The following is a 23,829-nucleotide window of genomic DNA, read 5'->3' as shown; positions in this document are numbered from 1 at the left end:
AAAAAAAAAAATTGGCCACACACCTGTCTGAGTTACTTACGTTACAATAACTGGAGGCTTCTCTGTGTGCTGCCGTGAAGTGAGCGTCTATTGTTGCATCAAGCAATAGCTTCCATGTGAGGTGTTTAGGGAACATCGGTAAATTGGAAGTCTAGAGATAACTTGCATGTGAGGCATTTAGGGGAGATATGTTAATTGAAGCTACAGAAAACAACCTGGGTTACACTCTCCCACTCTAAATTGCATGAAAACTAAAGATTTGTACCATAATGTGTAATGTATTTTTCTTTTTCTCAAAACTTTATCTCATAATATTGGTTTTGAAAAAAGTAACAGCAAAATAGGTACCGAAATACCAAAAAAAAAATTTAACTTTTGAACTTTCGAGAATGTATATATTGAACTCAGTTGGAGAAATAGATTAAATGAATATGGAAGTAATTAGAAAATAGTAGGTATGTTTTTCTTATACATTTACAGTTAATTGCAGAGGTGGAATTATATAATTGTATAACATTATTAAAATGTTATGACCTGCAACTGCATTAATTTGATTGGTGTTCTTGTTTCCATTTTAAATAGACTTTAAAGCATTAACACTTATTCAAGGATCGTAATCAAGAAAACCGTTCCATGTTCAGTCTTATAACTATTAGTATTGGTAAAATATTACAGATGAGCAACCCACCAGAGGAATACCTGAGCTGCAGAACTGAAATAAAAATGTAATGACAATTTATTAAAGGTATTAAGGTGTTATCTAGTGGTCATTACACGGCTAATAGAGACATTTTCTTTCTCCATCATTCAATTACTAAAGTTTCAGATTGGTAATACTAATTTACTGGTAATTTATTAAGGGTAATTCTGTTAATATTCTATCTCACAGCTCTCTGTGGTGGTAACATCACTTCATTAAATGGAACCATTTACTCTCCTGGTCACCCTGAGGAATACCCGAACTTCCAGGACTGCGTGTGGAGTGTTAGAGTTCCTCCTGGACATGGGATTTATATCAACTTTACTGTCCTGAGCACAGAGCCCATATATGACTACATTACTGTCTGGTAAGTTGTGTTTAGTGATTCAATAAGCTTGTTTTTTTTTATACATATTTGCTCTACTTACCTGAAATATTTTATTGTCATGATGTGCTATTTTGCTAATATTGGCCTTCTGCTTCATCAAGATCTATTTTCCTAAAAATGATTTTTTTTTTTTTTTTTGACTGAATAGCCATTTAGTTCTGAGAACTTTTGCTACACACACATACGTGCTTTCTCTTTCATACCGGATGTCATGCTCGTTAACATCTTCTCAGGACTCACCAGTAATTGCCTAAATTCCTGAAAGGGTTACTATGACTACAGACAGCTCTCCTTGAATATAAAGTTACTCTTGTCTCTTTCTTGTCATGGTTTAGCCATTTCTCTTTAGCCATAAGCCTTCCCTCCATGCCTCTGCTCCCCTCACTATCGCTAACGCTCAGTCGGTCTTATACAGTATGTTACATACAATACGTCTTTCTCCTCCTAACCTGCCCGGCCTTGACTTCTCCCATAATTTTTCTTCTTGAGGACAGAAGCCATTTGCAACAGCCGACATTTTGTCAATGCAGGTGTTTAAGTGGTCCTTAGATACCGCGTTACTTAGTTATCTGCAGGTACAAGGTGGCAGCATAACCATAAATAGACTGCACCGACTATTTCTATGGTTGCCATGTTGCTGCCCCTTTCATTATAGCCACCTCGCTAAATCCTGTTTCCTATAAATAGACAACAGGGTGCAACGTCACCTGGCACATAGATGTGCAGAGGCAGGGCGAAGCAGAGAGAACACAACAACAGCAGGCTGAGACATGGTTTGCTGCTGATACATCCTCTTTCAAATCCTGTATTTATAGATCAACATGAAGGGACCAAATGCCTGACTTATTCTTTTGGTCAGACTTATGCTTGACTTATTCTTTTATGAGCCTGTCAGCCTTCCAGACGTAGAGGTTTGGTTGCCACCACATAGCTTATTTATTTAGAAGGTCTAGCTGCAACACTACTGAACCTATTTAACAAGTAGGTGAATGGCCCACAAGTGCCTAATAGAAACCACATAAAAATCCAGTGAAGTCTTTCTTCACTGTGGGAAAACTTTACTTAAGATGGTTCTAATTTAGATGTGAATAAAAAAAAACTCCTAATGTCTCAGGACCCCTTTACTGCTTACTACAACCAACTGGATATAACAAACTGAATGTTTTGTTATGGCTGGCTACAACTTCTGTCAGATAAGCAATGTTCTGTAAAACATTTTCAACAGTTTTTTTACTTTTCATATTGTAGGTGAAGCAGTTTTACAATCACTGAACTAACAGCTATAAACAGAAAATGTCTTCATCTACGGCTGCAACTAGCAATTCTTTTATTCATCCATAATCTATATATCATCTTTTTTTCGAGCAATGAATTAGTTTTGACCTCAAAATTCTCAACACAACATCTACATTACTCACTAAGTTACTAGTCTTTAAGATCAATTAATTAATTGATATGGCTGTAAAATGTAAAAATAAATATTCGTAAAAAAATAAATAATAATGACAATAAAAAATAAAGAAAATTAAAAGAAATATTTCTCAGACCCCAATATAATGTCTTCAGCCAGTTTGTTTTGGCAGGACAATAATATAAAATAAAATAAATAATATGAATAAAGAATAAAAAAATACTACAATGCAAGAATAGATTTGGAAATGGTCAAATCCTCAATTTCACCAGCTATAACCAGACAATATTTGGCATTTTTGCTTAATAACTGATTTAAATGTTAAATATGTTAATAAAATGGCCAATTCATATATTAATGGCCTCCTTTATCAAAATGCTCCAGATAGTATGTATCGCAATAGTCCAGCAAATTTGATGCTTATTATTGTGTAGTTTTGTTTGGTATTTGATATTTGATATTACTGGATATTGCTTCTTTTTTAGCGGTTTGTTACTGTAAATATAATCAACAACTTGTTTTTCTCAGCAACTATCATGTGATTTGTTTAGTTTATAGATACCTTTACTGTCCACCACCACCACCAGCAACAACAGACACGAACCATGTGTTGCCCACCCGCAGCTGATTCTGTGAATTGCATGAATTGGTCTCACAGCATGTTTCTGACCCCGATGTCTCATGGAAAAGTGGACAAACTGCTGAACACACACAAAGCAAAACACAACAAAAAAACAGACTAAAACCTCACAATCTCAGTTATAATGCCGGCTCCCTGCAGAGAGCACAGTGTCAGTGGTAAAGGTGTGATTTTCACAGCGGTCTCCTCGGCCCAGAGCCTGCCAACCTGACAGTCACTTAGTCTGCTAATTGGTCTCATACTGGGAGCCCTACTCCAGGATTTCAACACAAGTATTATCATGTTACAAATGTTACCATGACCATTGTGCAACCTCACACTTAAAACCATAAATATTGTCAAAATGTACTAACAAATGTTAGTGAGTGACAGCAACAGCAGTAAACAGCAGTGGAGAGCAATGAGTTTAACTTGTCTGGTGACTCTGACTTCCTTACATAAGCTGACAGGTATAATTATCCTCATCCAAAAACACTTAACAGCAGGAAATAATTATTTCATTTTCATGATGATGATTTTTAATCAAATATAATGAGGCTACTATTGGTTGGTTCCAGTCAGACAGCTGGTGGTGCTGTCATTAAAGGTGAAATATGCTCACGACATTGCACTGAAAGGCTGACCGGCCAGGTGACATATAACTTCCTGTCTGCCCTCTGCGGTAAATGTGTAACTTTTTACAAATGCCTTGTCCGTATTAATGGCAACAGTAAAGCCAAGTCTACACCAGCACTCACATTTGTTATTCTTATGATCTGACAAGAGTTCAATCATTATTTATGAACTCGAGCGTTCCAAAGCCAAAATAAAAGAGCCAGAGATTTGAACCGTGTTGTTATCGAGAGCTGCTCTTTTGTGAAGTGAATTGGAGTCTAAATGAGCTTTGTGACATTGTAGTTTGGATTGTTTTGAGAAGGAAGATGGGCCCATATTCATACGCAATCGCTTTAGTTGCCGGCACTTTGTGACACAATGTCCATCTACATTCGCAGTCAATGGAGCAGCTCCGGTTTTATCTCATAAATATCATTCTATCTTTGTTTTTAGCCTCGGGAAACCATTTCCTGATCACAAATAGCCATCTAAATGTCAGAGATGACTGCAATAACTTATTCAAATTATGTTTTAGCTGGACATTTCTCCCCTATTGTTCTATAAAGAAAGATCAAGCCCATTAGTTTATGGCTCTTTAGTCTGTGACTACCTCCTTTTGTAACACAAGTTTTCTGCACGCTCTTTGTGTGTCTGTCTCTTTGTTTCTATAGGGATGGTCCAGATCAATCATCCCCTCAGATCGGCCAATTTAGTGGCAACACAGCTTTGGAGTCCGTCTACTCCACCTCCAACATCATCCTCATCAAATTCCACTCAGACTTCTCTGGAGCCGGCTTCTTTGTCTTAAGTTATCACGGTAAGAAAGTGACCACATTATCAACACAGTCACAGCTAAGAGCAATATAAATCCCTGCAGAAGTGGAATATGTTAATTAATTAATAACATAAATGTTTTCTCTGTAGTTGTCTTTGTTGTCCTGCGGTGTAGTGGTAAAACTATCCATCTAATATTAGTTATAGCTGCAGTTGTAGTTTTTAGTTATTGAGTGGACCTCTCTTTAACTTCGTCATCATTAAGTTCTACTCAGACCTGCTTCCTTTGACTCACTCTGACTCATGAAAGTTGATCTTCCTGCAGTTCATTTCACTCTGTTCTCCATCCTGTTGCAGTAATTAAATGGAGAGCTATTGGTAGGTTTCGTGTCATGAACTGAGTTAATATTAACAGCGTTGTCGTGACATCCTCTTCAGATTTTGGTCAACATTTCCAAGTTTTACTTGCTCAGATTTTTTCATTTTAGGGTAAAGTGTTTTAAAATGCCGCCATTCGTGCTGCCATGTTTATCCAGTTATTTTAAATGATCACGGTTGTGCTTATAAGTGAGTCATAAAATTCTTAAGGTGTAACATGTGATTCACTCTTGGGCAGAATTGAAATCCTTGTTCAGGTCTCGCTTGCATATAAAATGAGTGGACCAGTCAATTATGTGTCCAAATATGTTAAAAACAAACGCTGAAGTAATTATTTAGATCAGTATTCAGTGTAATCTGACTATAACAATCATAATATTAAGAAGAAGAGCTATAAAATATCCAGGTCTAACGGAACACATCACCAAGGCCACATATGATGTTGTCACTACTGTTAGAAGGAAAAGTAACATTGCACAAGTTGTTTAGACAAAGCTTAGACAATGAATGCTGTGTTCACCACCACTTATAACCGCTTGTTTTGAGGGGTTTTTCAGCTGCTCCTTTCTTGAACTTTTCAACGACTGAAAAGTCCATTGATCTCGTTATCTTTTACGTCAAGTTACGTTATAGTTTCCTTTGGTGTTAAAATTTGATACCAGAACAAACAAAAGTCCTTCAATAAGTTGTTAGCCTTGCAAGGCAGGTGGACTAATGAGATCACAAGTCCACAGGGGATCATGTGAGAATCTGTCTTGTCAGGTTATACGTTTGTGTCTGAACCAGCGGTGGTTCGGACCAATCAGCGTCCTGTGAGAAGCTACTGGCAGTCCCGAGAATGATTTGAGACACAGCAATAATCTTAATGGTTGAAGTCATCCCATGATAGACAGATGGTTTATCCAATCACCTGCCAGGTTTTTTTTTTTTAAAGTGCCTGCCCTTTTCAAAGCAGTTTCCAATAACGACTCCTCAGATGGTTGTGTGTAACAAACCACCTGGTGCTTCAGCTTATTATCTTGTAACCACACAGGAAAAACAAAAACAACGTTTTTTTGAATTACTTTTTAAATTGTTTTGTTTTAATTGGTGTTTTAGTCATGCAATTAATATAGTGTGTAAAAAAAACAAAACTGCAGTTTACTCATAATGAATAGTGTTGTAATGTTTAAACTATTCCCTGAGTGAAAGTTTGTGAATTACTTCCTGCACAATAGTATAGCATGTTTTTTTTACACACACACACACACACACACACACACACACACACACACACACACACACACACACACACACACACACACACACACACTGAGTCCCCTTCCCTTCACAGAGTAGTGGAGATTGTATTTCGCCCTGAGCTGCTCTTTTTCTATGTCAAAACTGTCTCTGCCATTTAGGTTTCCATTTCATTTCAATCTTTCTGCTGTGGTCCTTCACTGCACTCAGATTTCCTTTTATTCTCAGTTGCTGTTTAAGGTGGAAACACCCCACTTATCTACAGTGTCTAAAACCTTTGTACTACATTAAGTAACTTACATTATTTAAAAAAAAAATTTTAAAAACTCAATGTGTAGCAACAAGGTAATGTGTGACCTTTACTGTCCATAATTTCATTGTCTGTAGTTTTTTTAGATATAGTTACATTTACATAGTAAGGTCTATTGATTATACTTAATGTATACGTGTTCATTAGTATGTAAACAATCCAGTGGTTTAGTCAGTATGTCTTACATGATGCTTTTACTTGAACTTCGAGATGATGGGCTTTTCTAATGCTGAAAGAGTTATGTTACAAGAACCTCATGTGCTCTTGACAGCCATCATAATGCATTGTCATCAAGCTGAAGATGGGACTGTTTTCCTAAATTAAACCTTATAATTCTGCAATGTAGGATTCAGACAGTAAAGAAACGTCACTTATATTCCTCATGTCAGAATTGGTTAGCTCCTGAAAAACTGCCTTCATGGATGAAGTTTTAATTTGACAGAATGGGTTCTAATGAGTCAAACTTCCTTTACTCCTTTCACCCTTCACAACACATTTTGTCATTTGTCCTCTCTCACACACACACACACACACACACACACACACACACACACACACACACACACACCCTCACCCTCTTCCTCGTGAAGCTGATATTTGCTTCTCCTCAAAAGTTTCTCTTCAGCGGTCTTTAGTGAAAATATGTCAGGTTGTTTTGGAGCAGGCTTCCCCTCTGCAGACAGACGACACGTTGTTAATGAATTTTTGTTGGCAGGTTTTAACTGTCAGCTGTCACACTCACACAGGAAGAGGCACCATCTGATGGATTCAAGCTTATTTTCCATTTCTGCTTTATTAGACAATAAACAGCCGACAGTGACAGGGAAGATGGATAAGATGGGAATGGGGGTGACATGTGTGGCGGTGGTTAGTAGCTTTATTTTTCATGTGTTTTATAAAACAATATTATCAGAAAACAAGAACGACAAAGAGAGTGATAGGAGCAGGACACCTGTTGTAAACTTAAACAATAATTACTTGAAGAATGGGAATCCTGGACTGCACTGAATTTTTCTTTACTTGTCACGGTAATAAAAAAAAAAAAACGCTGTTTTCTACGTTGCTTCTTTAGTGTCCAGTTTGCATCTGAGACAGCTGCTGAAGTGGATTTTTTTTTTTTTTTGAGAAGATGCCAAATAGACTCCAAAGGAAGCATCAATCCACAGTTTGGGGATATTTATCTATGTCATTGTCCTTCTGTTTATTCATCTCTGGGTTGAGGCTCTGAGCGGCAGCGCTCTCATACAGAGATGAGGGCCGTTCCGCGGTGGATAATGTTGTCATGGACGTGAGACTGAGAAAGCCGATGTGACATGAATATGGAAGTGGCTATAAAAATGGTCTTAGAAGCAGCGAGATCAATGACTGCTCACTGCGATCCTCTCTTCACGCACAGGGCCACAGACATCGACGCACGCACAAACATACACGCGCACACATTTGGACGTGAACCCACATACTGGCACGCACGCAGACCACCGGGCTTTGATATGCGTGAGAGCGGCACATACTATTGGCAGGTCTTATTTTCATAGTCAATTTCATCCTGACTTATAGCCCTCAGCCCTCTCTGCCTCTCTGCCTCCCCCCCCCCAATCCTCCCCCTCTCGCCATCGGTGTCTGTCTGTATTCTCTCTCTCCCTCTCTCTGTTAGTGAGTGATCTACAGTCATGCAGTAATATTGATTACAGCCCTCAGCTCAGTAGATGTGAAGTTGCTTTTTATGATTCAAGGCAGCGCTGTATCCGTGTGGCCGGTCTGTTTTTGATTCCAGGCTTTGTTGACCCGACCATCTGAACTTAAAAAAATGAAGTTAAACCGATTCAACAAAGATTAAATAATACAAACAAAAGCAGGCTGTGTAACTGTTTGGTGCTTTTAAAAGATTTAACACTGGGGCAAGTCATTGCAGTTTCAGCATCAGACTGACAAATGTTACATTTTTCTTCACATCGTGATCAAACCCAGGTTTATCGACCACAATTTTTCTCTCACATTTTTCTATAAAGTCCTTCTCTTTGTCCTCTGTCCTCTTCCTCTGCTGCGTCTCTTCTCCTAGCCTACCAATTAAGGGTTTGCCAGCCTCCTCCAGAAGTGCCTAACGCTGACATACTGATGGAGGACGGTGAGCTGGAGATAGGTGAGCTGTCTGTCTGCCCGAGATGCCTTCGAGATGTGTCAGTTTGATGGAGGATGCAAACTGGAAAGTTGTACCTTTACAGTTTCCAACGAGATACCAGGAATCCTCAGGATTGCAAGAAGCATTGTTTTTTTTAATGATACATGTTTGTGTTATGTAATTTATTTTATGATAAAAATGTATAAAGTGGTGGGAGATGTCTTCAGATCCTTTCCTTGAATAAAAGTAGCAAAATTACTCAATATAGATTGCGTTAATGCAAGTAAATGTCCTGCATGGAAATAAAGTCTGTATTACATTCTATTCTCATAATTTAACAAAACCGAAATAAATATTAAAAAAATAGCAGTAAAAGTGATACAATTACCACCGATAGTGGTATTATTACTGATGTAATAATGTGTATGTTTTTAATTCACTGTCAAACAAACGTAGTGAAGTGAAATGTAAAATATCTCTCTAAAATGTATTAGAGTGAAAATGCTCAAGTACAGGTACCTCATATTTGTGCTGAAGTACAGACCAGCAGTAAATGTAATAGAGGAGAGATCAACAAGGTTTTATTTTCACCAGCTTGTCTTTGTTTTCTGAACAATTACCTCATACATACTAATTTTCTGCCTCCAGGTGACATCATCAGGTACAGATGTCAGCCTGGATTTTCATTGGTCGGCAGTGAGATTCTAACCTGTCGCTTGGGAGAAAGACTGCAGATGGATGCATCGCCTCCAACATGCCAAGGTGTGTGTGTGTGTGTGTGTGTGTGTGTGTGTGTGTGTGTGTGGTGTGTGTCAAAGAAAAAGCTATTTCAGTCTTCCGGATTCACATTTCCACCCCTCGATCTGACAGCTGTGAAAATAAAAATGTAAACTCATGTAGCCTTTACTCTCGCTAACTTTCTCACCCTCAGTCCAATGCCCTGCACACGATGTGCGATACGACTCATCAGGTGTCATCCTGAGCCCCGGCTGGCCAGAAAGCTACCCCAACCTCCAAATGTGTTCATGGAGCGTTACAGTAGAGAAAGGCTACAATGTCACCATCACCTTTGAAAGCTTCCACACTGAGAGAGAGTTTGATGTGCTGGAGATTTTTGATGGTAAAAAACAATTATACAAACATATTACTACACTTTTTGTAAGAATTCAGCTGTATGAAGTAAAGTATTTGTCACACTTCCTGGGGAAAAAAAAAATACAAATTACCAAATTAGACAAAATTTCCACTGTCTCATTCATTCTCTTGTCTTGATCTCTCTCAGGTCCGACAGCCAACAGTCCTACTCTGGCCACGCTGAGTGGTGACCTGCCGACTCCCTTCAACCTCACGACCTCTGGTCATCAGTTCCTCATCCGCTGGTCCTCAGACCATGGCACGAACAAGAAAGGCTTCAAAATTCGCTATGTTGGTGAGTACCAAAGTATGTATCCCAACTTTATTTTACTACTACTTTATACTACAATGCATGAAAATAAGGGAGACAGAGACAGACAGAAGGACTGGAAATGCTCTTGGAGGAGCTGTTCAACCTCAAAGCTACCGCAAAACATAGAATATAATTTGTGCAACAAATCTTTAAAGATGTGAAAGTTAATGTCAACGTAAAAGTTATTGGAAAAGTAACTTCATGTTTCCTATGCTACTTTTCTGCCAAACTTCTGTCTGTCTCTTAAAGCAGTTTACTAAATTGCATTGAGTTAGTTCTTAAAGTTTTATTTCTCCAAAGAAAGCTTGATGAGCACAGATGCTGTTTTACAGCAAGCTTTGCACTTAGACAGTCGTGCACCTGGGCCTGCTGAGTGTAACTTTAGACTGTCGGGTAATGAGGCTTGAGGGCCTCATTCAAGGACGTTTTCGACACTTACAGGGGAGGAGACAACTTCACTGTACCTGTTTAGTTTGCTTTTTCACTCCACACCTTCGAGTTGGGAGGCTGCTCCTTTAACCTTTAAAACACCACTGCTGTGTATGATGAATTATATGCTGAAGAATAACAGCATAGCCTCCCAAGACGCCCCCACTCAGTAACCTTCTTCAGTTGCTGTGATTAATGTGAGCATCTGCAAGAAATGTTAAACATGTGTTTGAAGCCTACAAACACCAGAGTTCAACTTTAGGAATATTTTTAAACCAGTAAAATCAGGCCAGTGCATGACAGCATACTTCTTCTGTTGACAGAAATAATGTGCTGAGATTTTAATTATAAAGAGAAAATGTAACTCTTATGTTAAAATAACATTTTCTCATTTTAATTTTGCCATTATGACAAGCTAAGTTGTTTGTTTGTTTTTTGTTCATGAGAAAAAGCCCTAGTGTGATTAGAATCAACAGTTTAATTCCCTCCATCTTAAAATGACTAAAGGGGAAAAACCCTAGATTGAATCTGATGAGTTAACTGGCTTCTTTGCATACACCAATTAAACTTTTAGTACTTTTAGGAATAACCTGCGTCAGAGAGCCTTAAGTAGAAATCACTGTACAACACTGTCCAAAACCTCACTGTAACCCAAGAAAAACAAAACTATAATTCCCCCATGAACTCTTTAGTGGCATTAGATTATTTTGGTTCAAAAGCACACCACACAGATTCTGGGCCAGTACAACACTGAAGGGACATATAAATCATCTTGTGACTAATAAATAAGACCAGTCAAGAACTTAATTTGGGGTTCTTGCCCAGTTTGGAGTTACAGAACAGGCACCTTGCCGAAGTCAACATTTCACCAGACCTAAGGCTTAGTAATCTTAATATCCTCTGACTGAGGAATATATTACAACAAGTCCTGGAAACCTATCATATGTCAACATATGATACGGATACAAACAGCGACTAAAGCATGCAATTAATCTACAAACAACAAACAAACGTAGGCAGGTTGTTGACAGCTGCAGCAGGATTCCCTCCAATATTGTCTGGAGTAAAGAGTTATTATTTTTGTTGTAAGGATATCTCATAGAATTCCATATAGCAACTCATGAGTTTGTGGGCAGTGTCTATTAATGTCTAACATCTACTGTTACTCTGCTCATTGATTGTTCAATGAAAAAGCTCTTCCATTTAGAATTCATCACGCTTGACAGCTGGATTCTAATCGGCTGAAAAACACTTTGTCATTTAAGATGTCCTGTTAAGGTATAATCACTGTTATGAATGTGGTCATTCATTTTTCTACCCATAACTGTTTATCTAGTTGTTTTGAGATATACTTGGGGTGAAGACATCCGACTCCCTCTCATGCCTCAAAAAGCTCAGCACATTTTCTACAACACAGTTTTGTACAATCTGAGCCAAAAATGCTGTCAGTAAAAATGAGATTTAATGCACAAACATGTCACCATGTGCCATTAGTTCATTTTTGCAGGGCATCCTGGTGTGTCATGAATACGTTGTGACTCGTTCTGATAAAAGTTTCAGGAAATGATTGGAGTTTCTGCAATTTAATGACACTAGAATGAAATGTCAGTATCAGAAAAATCTTGCTGGTAAGACTTTGATTACTGTTACTTCTTATGGTCGTGTTCATCTGCTTGCAGACAGTCTCAGCACAGATGTGAAGGCACTAACACCTGATATATTGGCCTTCTTGATTAAGTAATTCTCATATACAGTATTGGTATTGCTATTGCTATTGAGTAAAACTGTGCAGTAGTACAGGTATGATATTTGATTTTAATGAGGTTTACTTGCCTGGTGTTCAATGTCTACTTTCTGTTTTAGTGACTGTGAAGCCACTTCAAATCTTCGTTTTTCCACGTGTTTTTTCCACTGCAGCGCTATACTGCTCCACCCCGGACTCTCCCCTCCACGGCTCCATCTCCTCTCAGAGTGGCGGACATGTTAACAGCGTTGTGCGGTGGGCTTGTGACCGTGGTTACCGTCTCATCGGCAACGCCACGGCAACCTGCCGCCGCTCGTCACTCGGCTACCACGCCTGGGACTCCCCTGTACCTGCTTGTCAAGGTGTGTTTGTTTCTGTCTTTGTTTCCCTCTTAAATGTAAGCTTAAAACAGATGTAAGTAACACTGGAGGTCAAATTCAACTTACGTCTGACGCTTAGTCATTTAAAATGTAAGATGAATAATGAACAGTTTTCTAATTTTTGCAAGATCAGATTAGATTAGGTGCAAGACTACTTGCTGTAATATCACATCTCCTTCTCTGTCATGTTATCTGCATGTTATCTAACTTCACTTGTAAGTAACACGAACAGGATTGCTGCATATAATTCATTTGGAAAATTAAACATGTGCATTATACAAAACAATTATTATTTTCAAGTAACTGTTATTGCCTTTTCTTTCACTTTCTATCTCTTTAAATGTGTGTAAAGATTTTGCAACAGTACTTTAAATGCTTAATGCCAATTTTGTGTCTGTTTTTATCATCTAATCCAGCACATCAAATAACCATAGTGCAACTCGCTGCTGCTATTGATAGAAAGCCAAATGAAGGATGTATGGCAGATTGTCAAAGCTGTAGTATCACGATGCAGGGCTCTACAAACCAGTCTATTTAAAGCCAAGGTGGAATACGTTCTGCAAGATAGATGCATTCTGTGAGAATTGGTTCGAACAAAATATCAAGCATCTCTTGATTGTATATTTTTAGTTTGATGACTTCAGTAAAGGAAATATGTGTGCCTGTCTACAAATAAACAATACATTCAGTGTCTTTGAATTCCCAGAGACGTTTCAAAGTGCACATCAAACCTGCCTACCTGACAGACGTAACTACATCAGAGCTTTTGTGTGTCTGTTTGCGGGTTGCCCTCTTAACCAGTGTGTATCTGTCCTCCCCTAGCTGTCTCATGCGGGGCACCCAAGGCCCCTATAAACGGCGGCGTTTTAACAGCTGACTACTCTGTGGGAACAAGAGTTTCCTATTTTTGTAACGATGGGTACAGACTCTCCAGCAAAGAGCTGACGTCAGCCATCTGTCAGCCTGACGGAACATGGAGCAACCACAACAAGATACCACGGTGTTCTGGTTAGTAATGCATGCTGTGAATATCAGTGGAATATCCATAACACAAATGCCAGATGTTACTATTTTATCTCACTGAGCACTACAGTCATAAATGTGAGCATCTAGAAATGTAAAAAAAAAAAAAAGACTTGAGATTTTCATTTCTTTTTTAAATGCAAAATAAAAGTATGAAATGCAACAATTGTTCAATCAACATCAAATAAATAATCATCACTTACTGAGTTAGTCGGCTAAGCGAGTTTCTAAGTAACATATAATTATGGCTCTGATTGGCATGTGTTTTTGTCGAGGACCTTATTATTTAAACCCAGTCATTATTATGAACAGCGACTTTACCCCACTCTCAGCCGGCCATTTACGACCTCACGTGATTTTTAAAATGTTTTCTTTTATTCTTTTTGTTTAAACATAAGCAGGTTCCATAAACTTTATTTTCCCCTCCCGCTCCGTCTCTCTGTAGTGGTAGTATGTCCCAGCATCGGCTCGTTTTCTCTGGAGCACGGCCGCTGGAGGATTGTCAACGGTTCACACTATGAGTACAGAACTCGCATTGTGTTCACCTGTGATCCGGGATACTACAGGTTAGGCCCTGCCCACATCCAGTGTTTATCCAATGGGGTGTGGAGCTGGAGGAACGACAGACCGCACTGCCAGGGTGAGTAATTAAGACACATGATGATGTAATTACCATGACAACTAACTAAATGAATGAGTGATTATAGTTATTTCAACATTTAGGCAGAACCATATTTTTGTGGTCCGATCCACCCATAAAGTTGCGGGTTTTTTTTTTTTACACTACACTTAACACTACAGGATTTAAACAAATGAGATACGATGTGTTATTTTGTGAGCTTTAGACTTTCTGTTGTAGTGAGTAAGACTATTTCCCTGTGTTTACAGTCATTGTGCTAAGCTAAGCTAAGCTAACATCAGGTAACCGGATACCTTTATGAGCAGTTTGGACAACAGATGTGAACAGAGAATGACAAAAAAATTCAACTTAAAAAAAAGTAAAATAAAACTAATTTAAACAGTGCATTTCATAAAATTGTTGGTAATCACATGTGGGAAACTATCTGCTACCACTACAAACATGGAAACAGGTGGTACACAAAAGCTTGATTTTAATATCATGGAACAGCAGCTAAAGTAGCTTTGTGACAGCTGAAGTCAGTGAGGACCGAAAAACCGTTCCCATGTAAACACAATTGGCAGTCCTCGGTCTGAGGTGTATTCATGCTCTAACCCAAGCACAGCTGTGTTGACATTTTTAAACTGTCACCTCTTAATTTTCTTCTGGGCATGCTTTGACATTTTGAATCAATGATATTTTCCTTTACAGAATATTGTGACATTTGAAATTTACTGTTTACCAGGTTTACTGTTTACTGTTTTCTCTTTACCAGGCATTTCCAGAGTGTGAGAAAAAACAAACAATATTGGCACCAAAGTGGCCTGATAAACAGCTTGCCTGGATTGGTAGCGTTTCTCAGGGAAACCAATGAGCTAAAGCAGCTACGCAAATTAAGTCGGCGCTAAACTGGTGCACATCTGCTTTTAAATTGCTGGTGTCTGACCGTGTGTTTCAGTTATCTCCTGCGGCGAGCTGCCATCTCCACCCAATGGGAAGAAGATTGGTACTCAGACAACGTTTGGTGCTACAGCCATCTTTACCAGTGATGCCGGCTTCATGCTGGTGGGGTCGGCTGTCAGAGAGTGCCTGTCATCTGGGCTGTGGAGTGGAACAGAAACGCGATGTTTAGGTACACAGAATACAGAATATTACAGGAAATTAAGACACTGTGTGTAATTAAACTATGGCTAAGGACATATGCGATACGCTAACACACAATACACACACACACACACACACACATGCTGAACCCCCCCCCCCCCCCCCCCCTCCCCTCTTCCTATTAGAGAGGGAGCTGGAAAGATATGTTTTTTTTCAAGTCCATCTAATGAGGACCGGTATCAAAGGTAGGTATGTGCCCTACACCTCTTGTCTGGCTCCACAGCTGCTTCCCTCTGGCCTTGTCCACCTCACAAGCAAAACTGTCACAAGCAAGACTCTGCTGTGCACTCACTAAATTCATTTGGAATTTTCTTTTTTTATATAAGCGAGAAAAGAAAAAAGAAAAAGCAGTAGCTTTCTTCTGTCAGTGTGCCAGCCAGAGGTAACAGATGTTATGACACGGGGCTGTCACTTCTCCATGAAGCCTCAGTAGAAACAGCGCTTCCCAGAATACTTCACAGGGTGAGGGGGATGAGATGCAACGCATAAAAAAGAAAAAGTTCAATGGAACTTAACCTAAACTGATGAGGAGGCAAGATTCTGTCAAAAAATAAATAAATGGAGTCCTAAAAAAGTGCTATAAACAGCATTTTCATTCAATAACTTTTTTTGTTATCCATCAAAACTAAATTCGCTTCACTGTCCTTGTTGTTCTTATTTAAGACATTTGCCTCTATAGTCGTTTCACTGCTTTCAGTCATCGACGTAATTAACGCTAATGTACAAAACATTTCATGACATTTGTTTGGATGATCCCAAAATCCAAACAAAATCAAGTAGCAAACAAAACAAGCCAATAAAGATAATTACATAGTTTTTATTATGTTCATATTCTTTATTGTGTTTATAGTTAGTTCATGGTTTATGGTTTATGATGTAGGTTCTAACCGATTTCCTTTCTTCAACATAGTCATCTGCAACAATTTCAGGAAAGTGAAACGTGCAACCCACTTGAGTAATGCCCTTTAACTCCACCAATCAACACCTCAAACACAATGTGAAATGACAAAGCTAATATGAGGCAACCTTTTCCCTTCTCGTTCTGTCCCACTTCCCCAGCTGTCTTTAAATCGTTACCATTTGCTGACACCGGGGATGCCGTGCAGGTTTTATCTACTGTAAAGAACAAAATCAATACTCAATCCAAAATCTCAGAACGGAAAACACACATTCCCTTTTGACTTTGTGAAATGCCTTTTAAAGTGTCTTGTGTTAGCGCTGCGCATCAATCAGACCTCTGTGAAGGAATGTGATCGGGGAGTAAAGAGCCGCCCGTTTGGTAAAGCTTCTACCAAGTCTGATACTTAAAGAGCACAAAGATATTTTCATTTTAAGGCTCAAGTTGATTTAAAGAACAGTAAAACAGCTGTGAAATTTTGGCGTGGCGACTGACAACCCTAGCCTTCATCATAATGGACTAGTGATCCAATGTATGACAGAAACTTTCATGTTTTCTGGTATTATGATACTAAATATTTGCCCACTTTGATGTTTCAGAATAACATGTTATATACACAATAAAACCTGTTTAAAGTAGCATTTGTTTGAAGTCTCTGCAGATTCTTTAATGCTCCTACAATGTCTGAGTCCTTCTGTGTCTCTGTTTCAGCTGGTCACTGTGGAATCCCAGAAGGCATGGTGAATGGCCAGGTGATCGGGGAGAACTTTGGTTACCGTGACACGGTCGTGTATCAGTGTCTGCCCGGCTTTCGACTTATCGGCTCATCGGTTCGCATCTGTCTCCAAGACAACCAGTGGTCTGGACACCTGCCCATCTGTATATGTAAGGAAAACACACGAGCACACCTGGAGCATACTAACTAAGGAACTCATAAATTATTGTGCCTTGTATGGCACATGTCTGTATCCAAGTAAGACCTGTGGTCTACACTGCTGCCTCTGTTCAACAAAATACCAACACTCGCATGTTGATTACTTGTCACACATCGAATGTAGGAATACTTGGCAGCCCTGCATTAACACACACACACAAAGTTAACCACAGTATCATATGTGTCTTTACATGTTATATTTACTGATCTGTGACTTTCTGTGTATATCAGACAGTTGTATTTTATTACAAATCTCCTTACGAAGGCCATACTGTGACATGATCACGTTTTTAATCAATTCTGCTGGAGACCCCGAATAGAGAAATTGAAGTGAAAGACACAATTTGGAAGTAAGATTTGATGAAGAGTTGAGCATTTCATTTGAATTATGGATATTTGTCTTGCCTGCTGAGTTGAAGAATCAATGTCATACATCTTACAAATCACTTTGGAGGCAGACCAATAAAAAAAAGACCTCATGTTTGACATTAAAAACGACTGCGTGATACAATATTTGTAAGTTGTTGCATTAGAATTAGCTGAATACCAAAGTAAAACAGCCAAAACAGAAAAAAGTTCTTGGTAACTCTTGGTAACTTGGTAATTAAGTCTGTAGGGTCTTCAAATCCACTATTTAAACTGTGCAATGTATCTAGGTGGAATTCCAATTTTTCATTGGCTCGAAAGTTTAACATGGTTTTCAATGATATCAAAGCAGAGCTGCTTAAATATTAATTTAACAGCCCTGAAAATAGAATATAAATACATTGATGGTCCTTGACAAAAATGTCCTTTACAGCTGGACGAGGTAGACTGTGGAAATGAACTAAATCAGGAGTGTAGCCTTGGATATGATGTGAACTAGCACATCGTTAAAAAACCTGCAGTCATCTCTTTGTTTTGGTTGAGTTATAACAACAACAAGAATTCAGGGAAAAGCTAACTGGAAATTACCATTTGGTTTTTGTGTGGTTGTGAGTGCAGGGGAATTATTCAATTATTAAAAAAAAAAAGAAAATATAGTTTAACGCTGAAAACAACTGTAGATTGTATCTAGTTAAAAAGATAAACTAAATAAGCATTACTTAAATTTGAAGTGCAGAACTTTGTCTCCCTCTTTTGCCAGTGTGAAACACTGTCGGCACGCTTTTCTCAAAGCCTCCGGCGTGTCCTGCTCCATTGGTACTGTAGCGCATATAAAACGGTGGATAAATTGTTTTGCAAGCATCACAACCTCTGTAAAATGACTCTTTTCAGTATGTATTTGGTCTGATAACATTTGGGAAGTCTGAAAGAGCTACACGACTGAATTATTTTATTTCCATTCAAGTTAGCATACAGCTAAACTGGACGTTAGTGAGCTTGTCCGGTAGCAGTCTTTCTATAGAGCATTCTCAGTACGCATTCATCCAGCCAGCGCTGGAATATTACACCAGACACCAGATTTAAAAACTCTGCATATTGTGAAATACAGAGAGTTTTATCTGGTGACGCTAGACTTAATCAGCACCGTGGGAGCTCGTTTGGCTGGGCTTGATTTTAACAGACGTTCATTTATATGTACGAGGGGCAATCAAAAACTTGAGCAAAGAGAGCACAACAAATTTTGGGTCCAATTTTTGGGGCAACAGAAAAAAGTTATTGGGAGCAAAATCCGGTGAGTAGGGCTTGTGGGGGAAGCCTGCCCGTTTTCAACATGCTGTGAGCAGACACATCGTGTTGGAGGTCCCGAGTGCCACTGTGACACAGTTCAAATGTTTTTCCTTACGTGCCTCAGAACTTCACAGAAGAACTGAGAGTTGACCGTCTGACTCTGGGGGATAAATTCCCAGTGCACCGCCCTGCAAATGTCGAATAAAACCTGGTCGTGCACCTCATTGGACAGTGACGTTCTGCACCTTAGATGTGCTCTTACAGTAGATCACAAAAAGGTGTGTAACTCAGGTGCTGATGTTGATCAAGTGACATAACTTGGAATACTTTGTCATGAAGGTCATAGCTTCCCCCTGCTCCCTGAGCATCACAGTGCACAACAGGAGCAGTCTCTGAACGTTTTGAATGCCCCTTGTAAAAGTGCTACACTATAGGTTTTATTTCTAACTTGGTCTATGAACACAGCAACAAAGTTTCGATCAAAGGAGTTCAAACCCCTGTCAAATATCATTTAAGGGTCAAAAAGTCCAAATTAAAAGAGGGAAATTAAATCATTTTGGATAAAAAAAAATTTGAGAGGGATGTTTTGGCATTTCACATTTATTTATATAAAGGGCCACAGGGCCATGACTGCTAGTACAGTCAGAATGAGATAAATAGTTGGGCTTGGGGATAAAACATTTGGCTGTGACATGTCCAGGCTACTGTGAACAACTTCTGAAATTGGTCACTTGCTTTGAGCGAATGTTTTCAGGCAGCACACATGGCACCGTTGAGGTGGCAATGATGAAGCCAATTATAAGCCCCTTTTCCCAGAAGATATGCCTATTTGTTCACTGAATTAGGGCCATTTTTAAAAGAGAGGTGGTGACGTAGTGCAGACATTTCAAGAGCAGAGGGGGCTTTTTGTTTTTTGATTGCACGTAAATCAAAAATAAATGTTCAATATAGTGATTTTTATCGTGTGATATTGTGTATGTATGTGAATTTGAGAGGGCATCTATCAGTGTCTTTGTGGTTAGAATAGTGTGTGTATCAGTCTGTCTATCTGGGAGTGTTTTTGTGCTATGCTGTTTTTATTGAGTTTATTCATGCAGGAGTTATTGAGGGAAATCATTTTACAGCCAAATTATACTGTAATTATGGAGATGAGAGGCTCTTGTTTAGAGACACAAACACAGAATGATGATGAGACTATGGTACGTGTGTGTGTGTGTGTGTGTGTGTGTGTGTGTGTGTGTGTGTGTGCGCGTGTGCGTGCGTGCGTGCGTGTGTGTGTATGACTGCAGGGCTTGCTCAGGGTGTCAGATAAATGTGTATCTTAGGCATTCAAAGTAACTTCTGATTCACACTGATCAAGTTCCTTTGCTCCTGCCTCTCTCTCGTCCTCTGTTGTCTTCGTCATCTCTCCTCTCCTCACCTCCTCTCTTGCTTTCTTCTCCAGTGTCCTCTCTTTCTCGCCTGGTCCTTGGGTTTGCCCCTCCTCCATGTTTTACCACTCACAGAGTTTCTTTGGTTAGACTCCTCTCCTCTCCAATAAATTCAAAGGTGGACAGTTTGAGAGGCCGATGAGAGAATCTGGCAGTAACTGTAAACTGTCTGTTTGCACAAACATCACACAAATCTTAAGTAGCCTCAGTGAATGAAGTTAACAAGATGAATAATTATGACGCACAATGGCAAGCAGAGGACACTCCATGCTGACGCAGAAGATGGCGAGACCTAATATTTCCGAGATAATGACCCTAAATTGGGATACCAGCTATCTCCTCTCAGTCGTCTGACATTCTCATAAATATTTATGAATGACTGCAAGAAAGGCAGAGATATTTGGCCCAAATCTGTGCTTGTTGTGGTATTCTAGCCAGAGAAATACACCGCTCAAGATGTTCTTGTCTGGTTTAGATGATATATTTTTGTGGCTTTCATATAAAAAATAAATTTTGCGTTATTGAATTTTTGTAATTTAATGAGAAAAAGATGCAACGGTATTTGAAAAAGCATTTACAAAACAGACTTACATCAGTGGTCAGCTGCAATTATTTTGCAGTGACTGCTGAAACAGCACTGCTGGATATGACCACAGAAACATTCACTCAGGAAATGGAAATTTAAGTCACTGTCATGCCTTAAAATAAACTTGGGGTTATTGTAAGATTAGTAATGGCCACATTGATTATATTTGTATTGGAACACCTCTTCAGTGTCTTTGGTCTCTGTCATGACTCCTGCCTGTTCCCTTGTGTTTCCCATGTTTCCTTTTTCCCTTGTGTTTTCCTACTTTACTTTGTAAACGTCCTTTCGGTTACTTCCCTTCCTACCCATGTGTTTCTAGTTGTGTCATTATTTAGCCCGCCCTGATTAGTTTCAGCTGTATTTCATTGCTCTCCGCTCCCTCGTGTATCTACTCTGTGGCTATGTCTCAATTTAGGGGCTTCCGTATTTACCACCGACATATTTTCAATCTGCTGAAAATGGTGGCAGCTGTTGGCAAACAATGCACTATACTATTTCAAATGTATTTATTTTTTCACTGAATTCCACTATGCTGTTGTAGGATACCCATCAGCGTGGTTATTGTGTGCGTGAAACAAGGGGCACGGTAACACGGAAATATTCCATAGTAAAATGACCAAACGAAGGCGGCAGATGTGTTGGCAGTTGATCCGCTCCATAGTTGCAGTAATTTTCGGAAAGAGTACAAAAGGCCTGCGCAATATTCAGGCACTAAACAACTACGTGCACTAAAATGTAGTGTACTGCGTGTTAATGTATTAATGGAAGTATCTGAAATGAGACACAGCCACTGTTCACCTCTCTCAGTGTCAGTTTGTGTGTCAGTCTCCTCGTCCATCTCTTCCCCTTTGTCTGTTCCTGGGTCCGATTTCAGTCACCATGTGTGTTTTTGTGCTGTGTCCCTGTTTCAAGTCTGAATTGGCCTGTTTGTAATCTCTCTCTAGCTTACATTTTTTTGACCAGATATTTAAGTTTTCCTGTTTTGCAACACCCTGCCTCTGCCTCCATGTATCCTGCATTTGGGTCCTATCGCTTCTGTGATACGCGACATTGAGCAATTTTGCTTCATTGTATCATGCAGTATATTCTGAAGTGATGAGGGGGGGGAAAAAAATCAGGCTGGCAATACTCCATATTTTTAATTGTCAATAAACACCACAAAAAGCACAACCAACAATGAATCAATTAACAGGATCACAAGTGATCACAACAAGTGTTTGTGGCACTGTTGTAAACACACCAAATGTGTAGTAATCCTTGGCTCCATGTAGCGCCCACCAAACGCACTAATTACTCCCGCTTGATTATTGGCCGCTAATAACTATGTTCCCAATTGCTTTAGGAAGATAGCAAGTGGGCTTGTGTTTGAGTACCAAAAAAACATAAGGAAGTCACAAGGTTTGGTTAGTTTCTGTCTTTTAATAAGAGCTTTTATGAAGATGAAAAAGAAATTAGAATGATTCCAGATTTTATGCATCTCAAGTAGATTTATAATAAATGTTATATAAAATCTCTGTATTTCGGTATCCATGACTCTTCATGTCTTTTCTCTAGCGATCAGCTGCGGCCATCCAGGAAGTCCCATATATGGTCGCACGGTGGGAAACGGCTACAACCTCAACGACGTGGTCAGCTTCGTTTGTAATCGGGGTTATGAAATGGAGGGGCCCGCACATGCTCAGTGCCAGGCCAACCGCCAGTGGAGCCACCCGCCCCCAACGTGTAAAGGTGGGGAGAAAAGTTAAGTGTATTCACCCCTAACCTTATTTATCCCCAACCTTTAATACCACCTGCCGCTCCTATCTTTAGTTACCCTCACTGCCTTTTCATGTAGCAACCATCCTTTTTACCACCACCATTTTCATTTCACTTCAATTCTACCTCTAACTTTGTTCAGCTTAAACACCTCTGCCATTATAACTCTAAAACGTATTTGTACCTTAACAGACAATTTGCTTCATTTAATGAAGTTTTGAGGTAGATTTAATCCTCTGTATCCATCTGACCTGTTCCTGGCTCCAGCCTCAAGAATGGAAACTTTTTCACAGTAACACATAAATCTCAAGCCCTGATTGTTCAAGTAACAACCGCAGCAACACAGAGACCTTAACTCGCAAGAGTTTGTACACAAGCTATCGGCGTTCTGCCCAGTTTACAGAATGAAGTGCCAATGAACCGAGTACAATTAAAAATGCAGCGTAATTATAACAAGCCGTAACACTGCCTGAGTGCTGGATCCAATTCAGACAAACCTGCCCCACCGTATCATCACTGAACATCGGCTGCGTTTACCCTCGTAAACTCCAGCTCTGATCATTTCCTCCTTCCTCACCACCTCCTTCTTATTATGCCCTTCATTATTTATTCTGCAGTCCAAAAGTAAAAAAAACACTGGAACCAAGAAGAGGGGGAAGAGAAATGACCCTCTCTTGTCCAGGCCAAATATCTCATGCTTGTCTGTCTCTCTCTCTGTTGGTGTGTGTCCGTCTCTGTGTCTCTCTGTGTATAGTGGTCAACTGCTCTGATCCAGGCATCCCAGCCAACTCTATCCGGCAGAGTAAAATAGAGCATGGCAACTTTACCTTTGGCACAGTGGTTTTCTACGACTGTAACCCCGGGTATTACCTGTTTGGATCACCTGTACTGACCTGTCAACCTACTGGACAATGGGACAAACCCCTTCCTGAATGTATAGGTTAGTGTCTCTCTATGGACAGACAACACTGGAATTGAAGCTACGTATCCGGAATATACGAGAAATAGTCTTCGTTTTCTTCTAGTGCTTTTCATATCTTACTTTTAAAAGTGGCATAAATTCTATTAAGCTGTTTTTCTGTTCCTTAGCCGTCACATATTTGTTTTTGTTTCTGAATCTGTCTTAAGTTCTTGACAGCGGTCACTGCATCTCCTCTCACAAGGCCATGTTAAGTCAAGACAAGCTGTCGATCCCTCCTTCATTTCTCTCCTTC

The 23,829-nt window shown here is 39.4% G+C and overlaps 1 protein-coding gene across 1 annotated transcript in view; it reads left to right on the top strand.

Annotated features, from left to right (window-relative positions):
• LOC138214832 (CUB and sushi domain-containing protein 3-like) overlaps nucleotides 1-23,829 on the top strand; it is a 337,499-nt gene that overhangs the window by 288,665 nt on the left and 25,005 nt on the right. The window contains 13 exon segments of the mRNA XM_069176654.1: nucleotides 890-1,067; nucleotides 4,405-4,550; nucleotides 8,494-8,574; nucleotides 9,202-9,315; nucleotides 9,485-9,673; nucleotides 9,836-9,994; nucleotides 12,347-12,535; nucleotides 13,376-13,561; nucleotides 14,022-14,216; nucleotides 15,154-15,327; nucleotides 16,969-17,142; nucleotides 22,415-22,588; nucleotides 23,370-23,555. Coding sequence (XP_069032755.1) covers nucleotides 890-1,067; nucleotides 4,405-4,550; nucleotides 8,494-8,574; nucleotides 9,202-9,315; nucleotides 9,485-9,673; nucleotides 9,836-9,994; nucleotides 12,347-12,535; nucleotides 13,376-13,561; nucleotides 14,022-14,216; nucleotides 15,154-15,327; nucleotides 16,969-17,142; nucleotides 22,415-22,588; nucleotides 23,370-23,555 — 2,145 coding nt within the window.

This window comes from Embiotoca jacksoni, unplaced genomic scaffold, assembly GCF_022577435.1.
Source record: "Embiotoca jacksoni isolate LCO1_2020_lvr unplaced genomic scaffold, fEmbJac1.0.p SCAF_7, whole genome shotgun sequence".
Classification (NCBI taxonomy): domain Eukaryota; kingdom Metazoa; phylum Chordata; class Actinopteri; family Embiotocidae; genus Embiotoca; species Embiotoca jacksoni.
The sequence above is the reverse complement of the archived record's forward strand: the minus strand, read 5'-3'. Positions and strand labels throughout refer to the sequence as shown.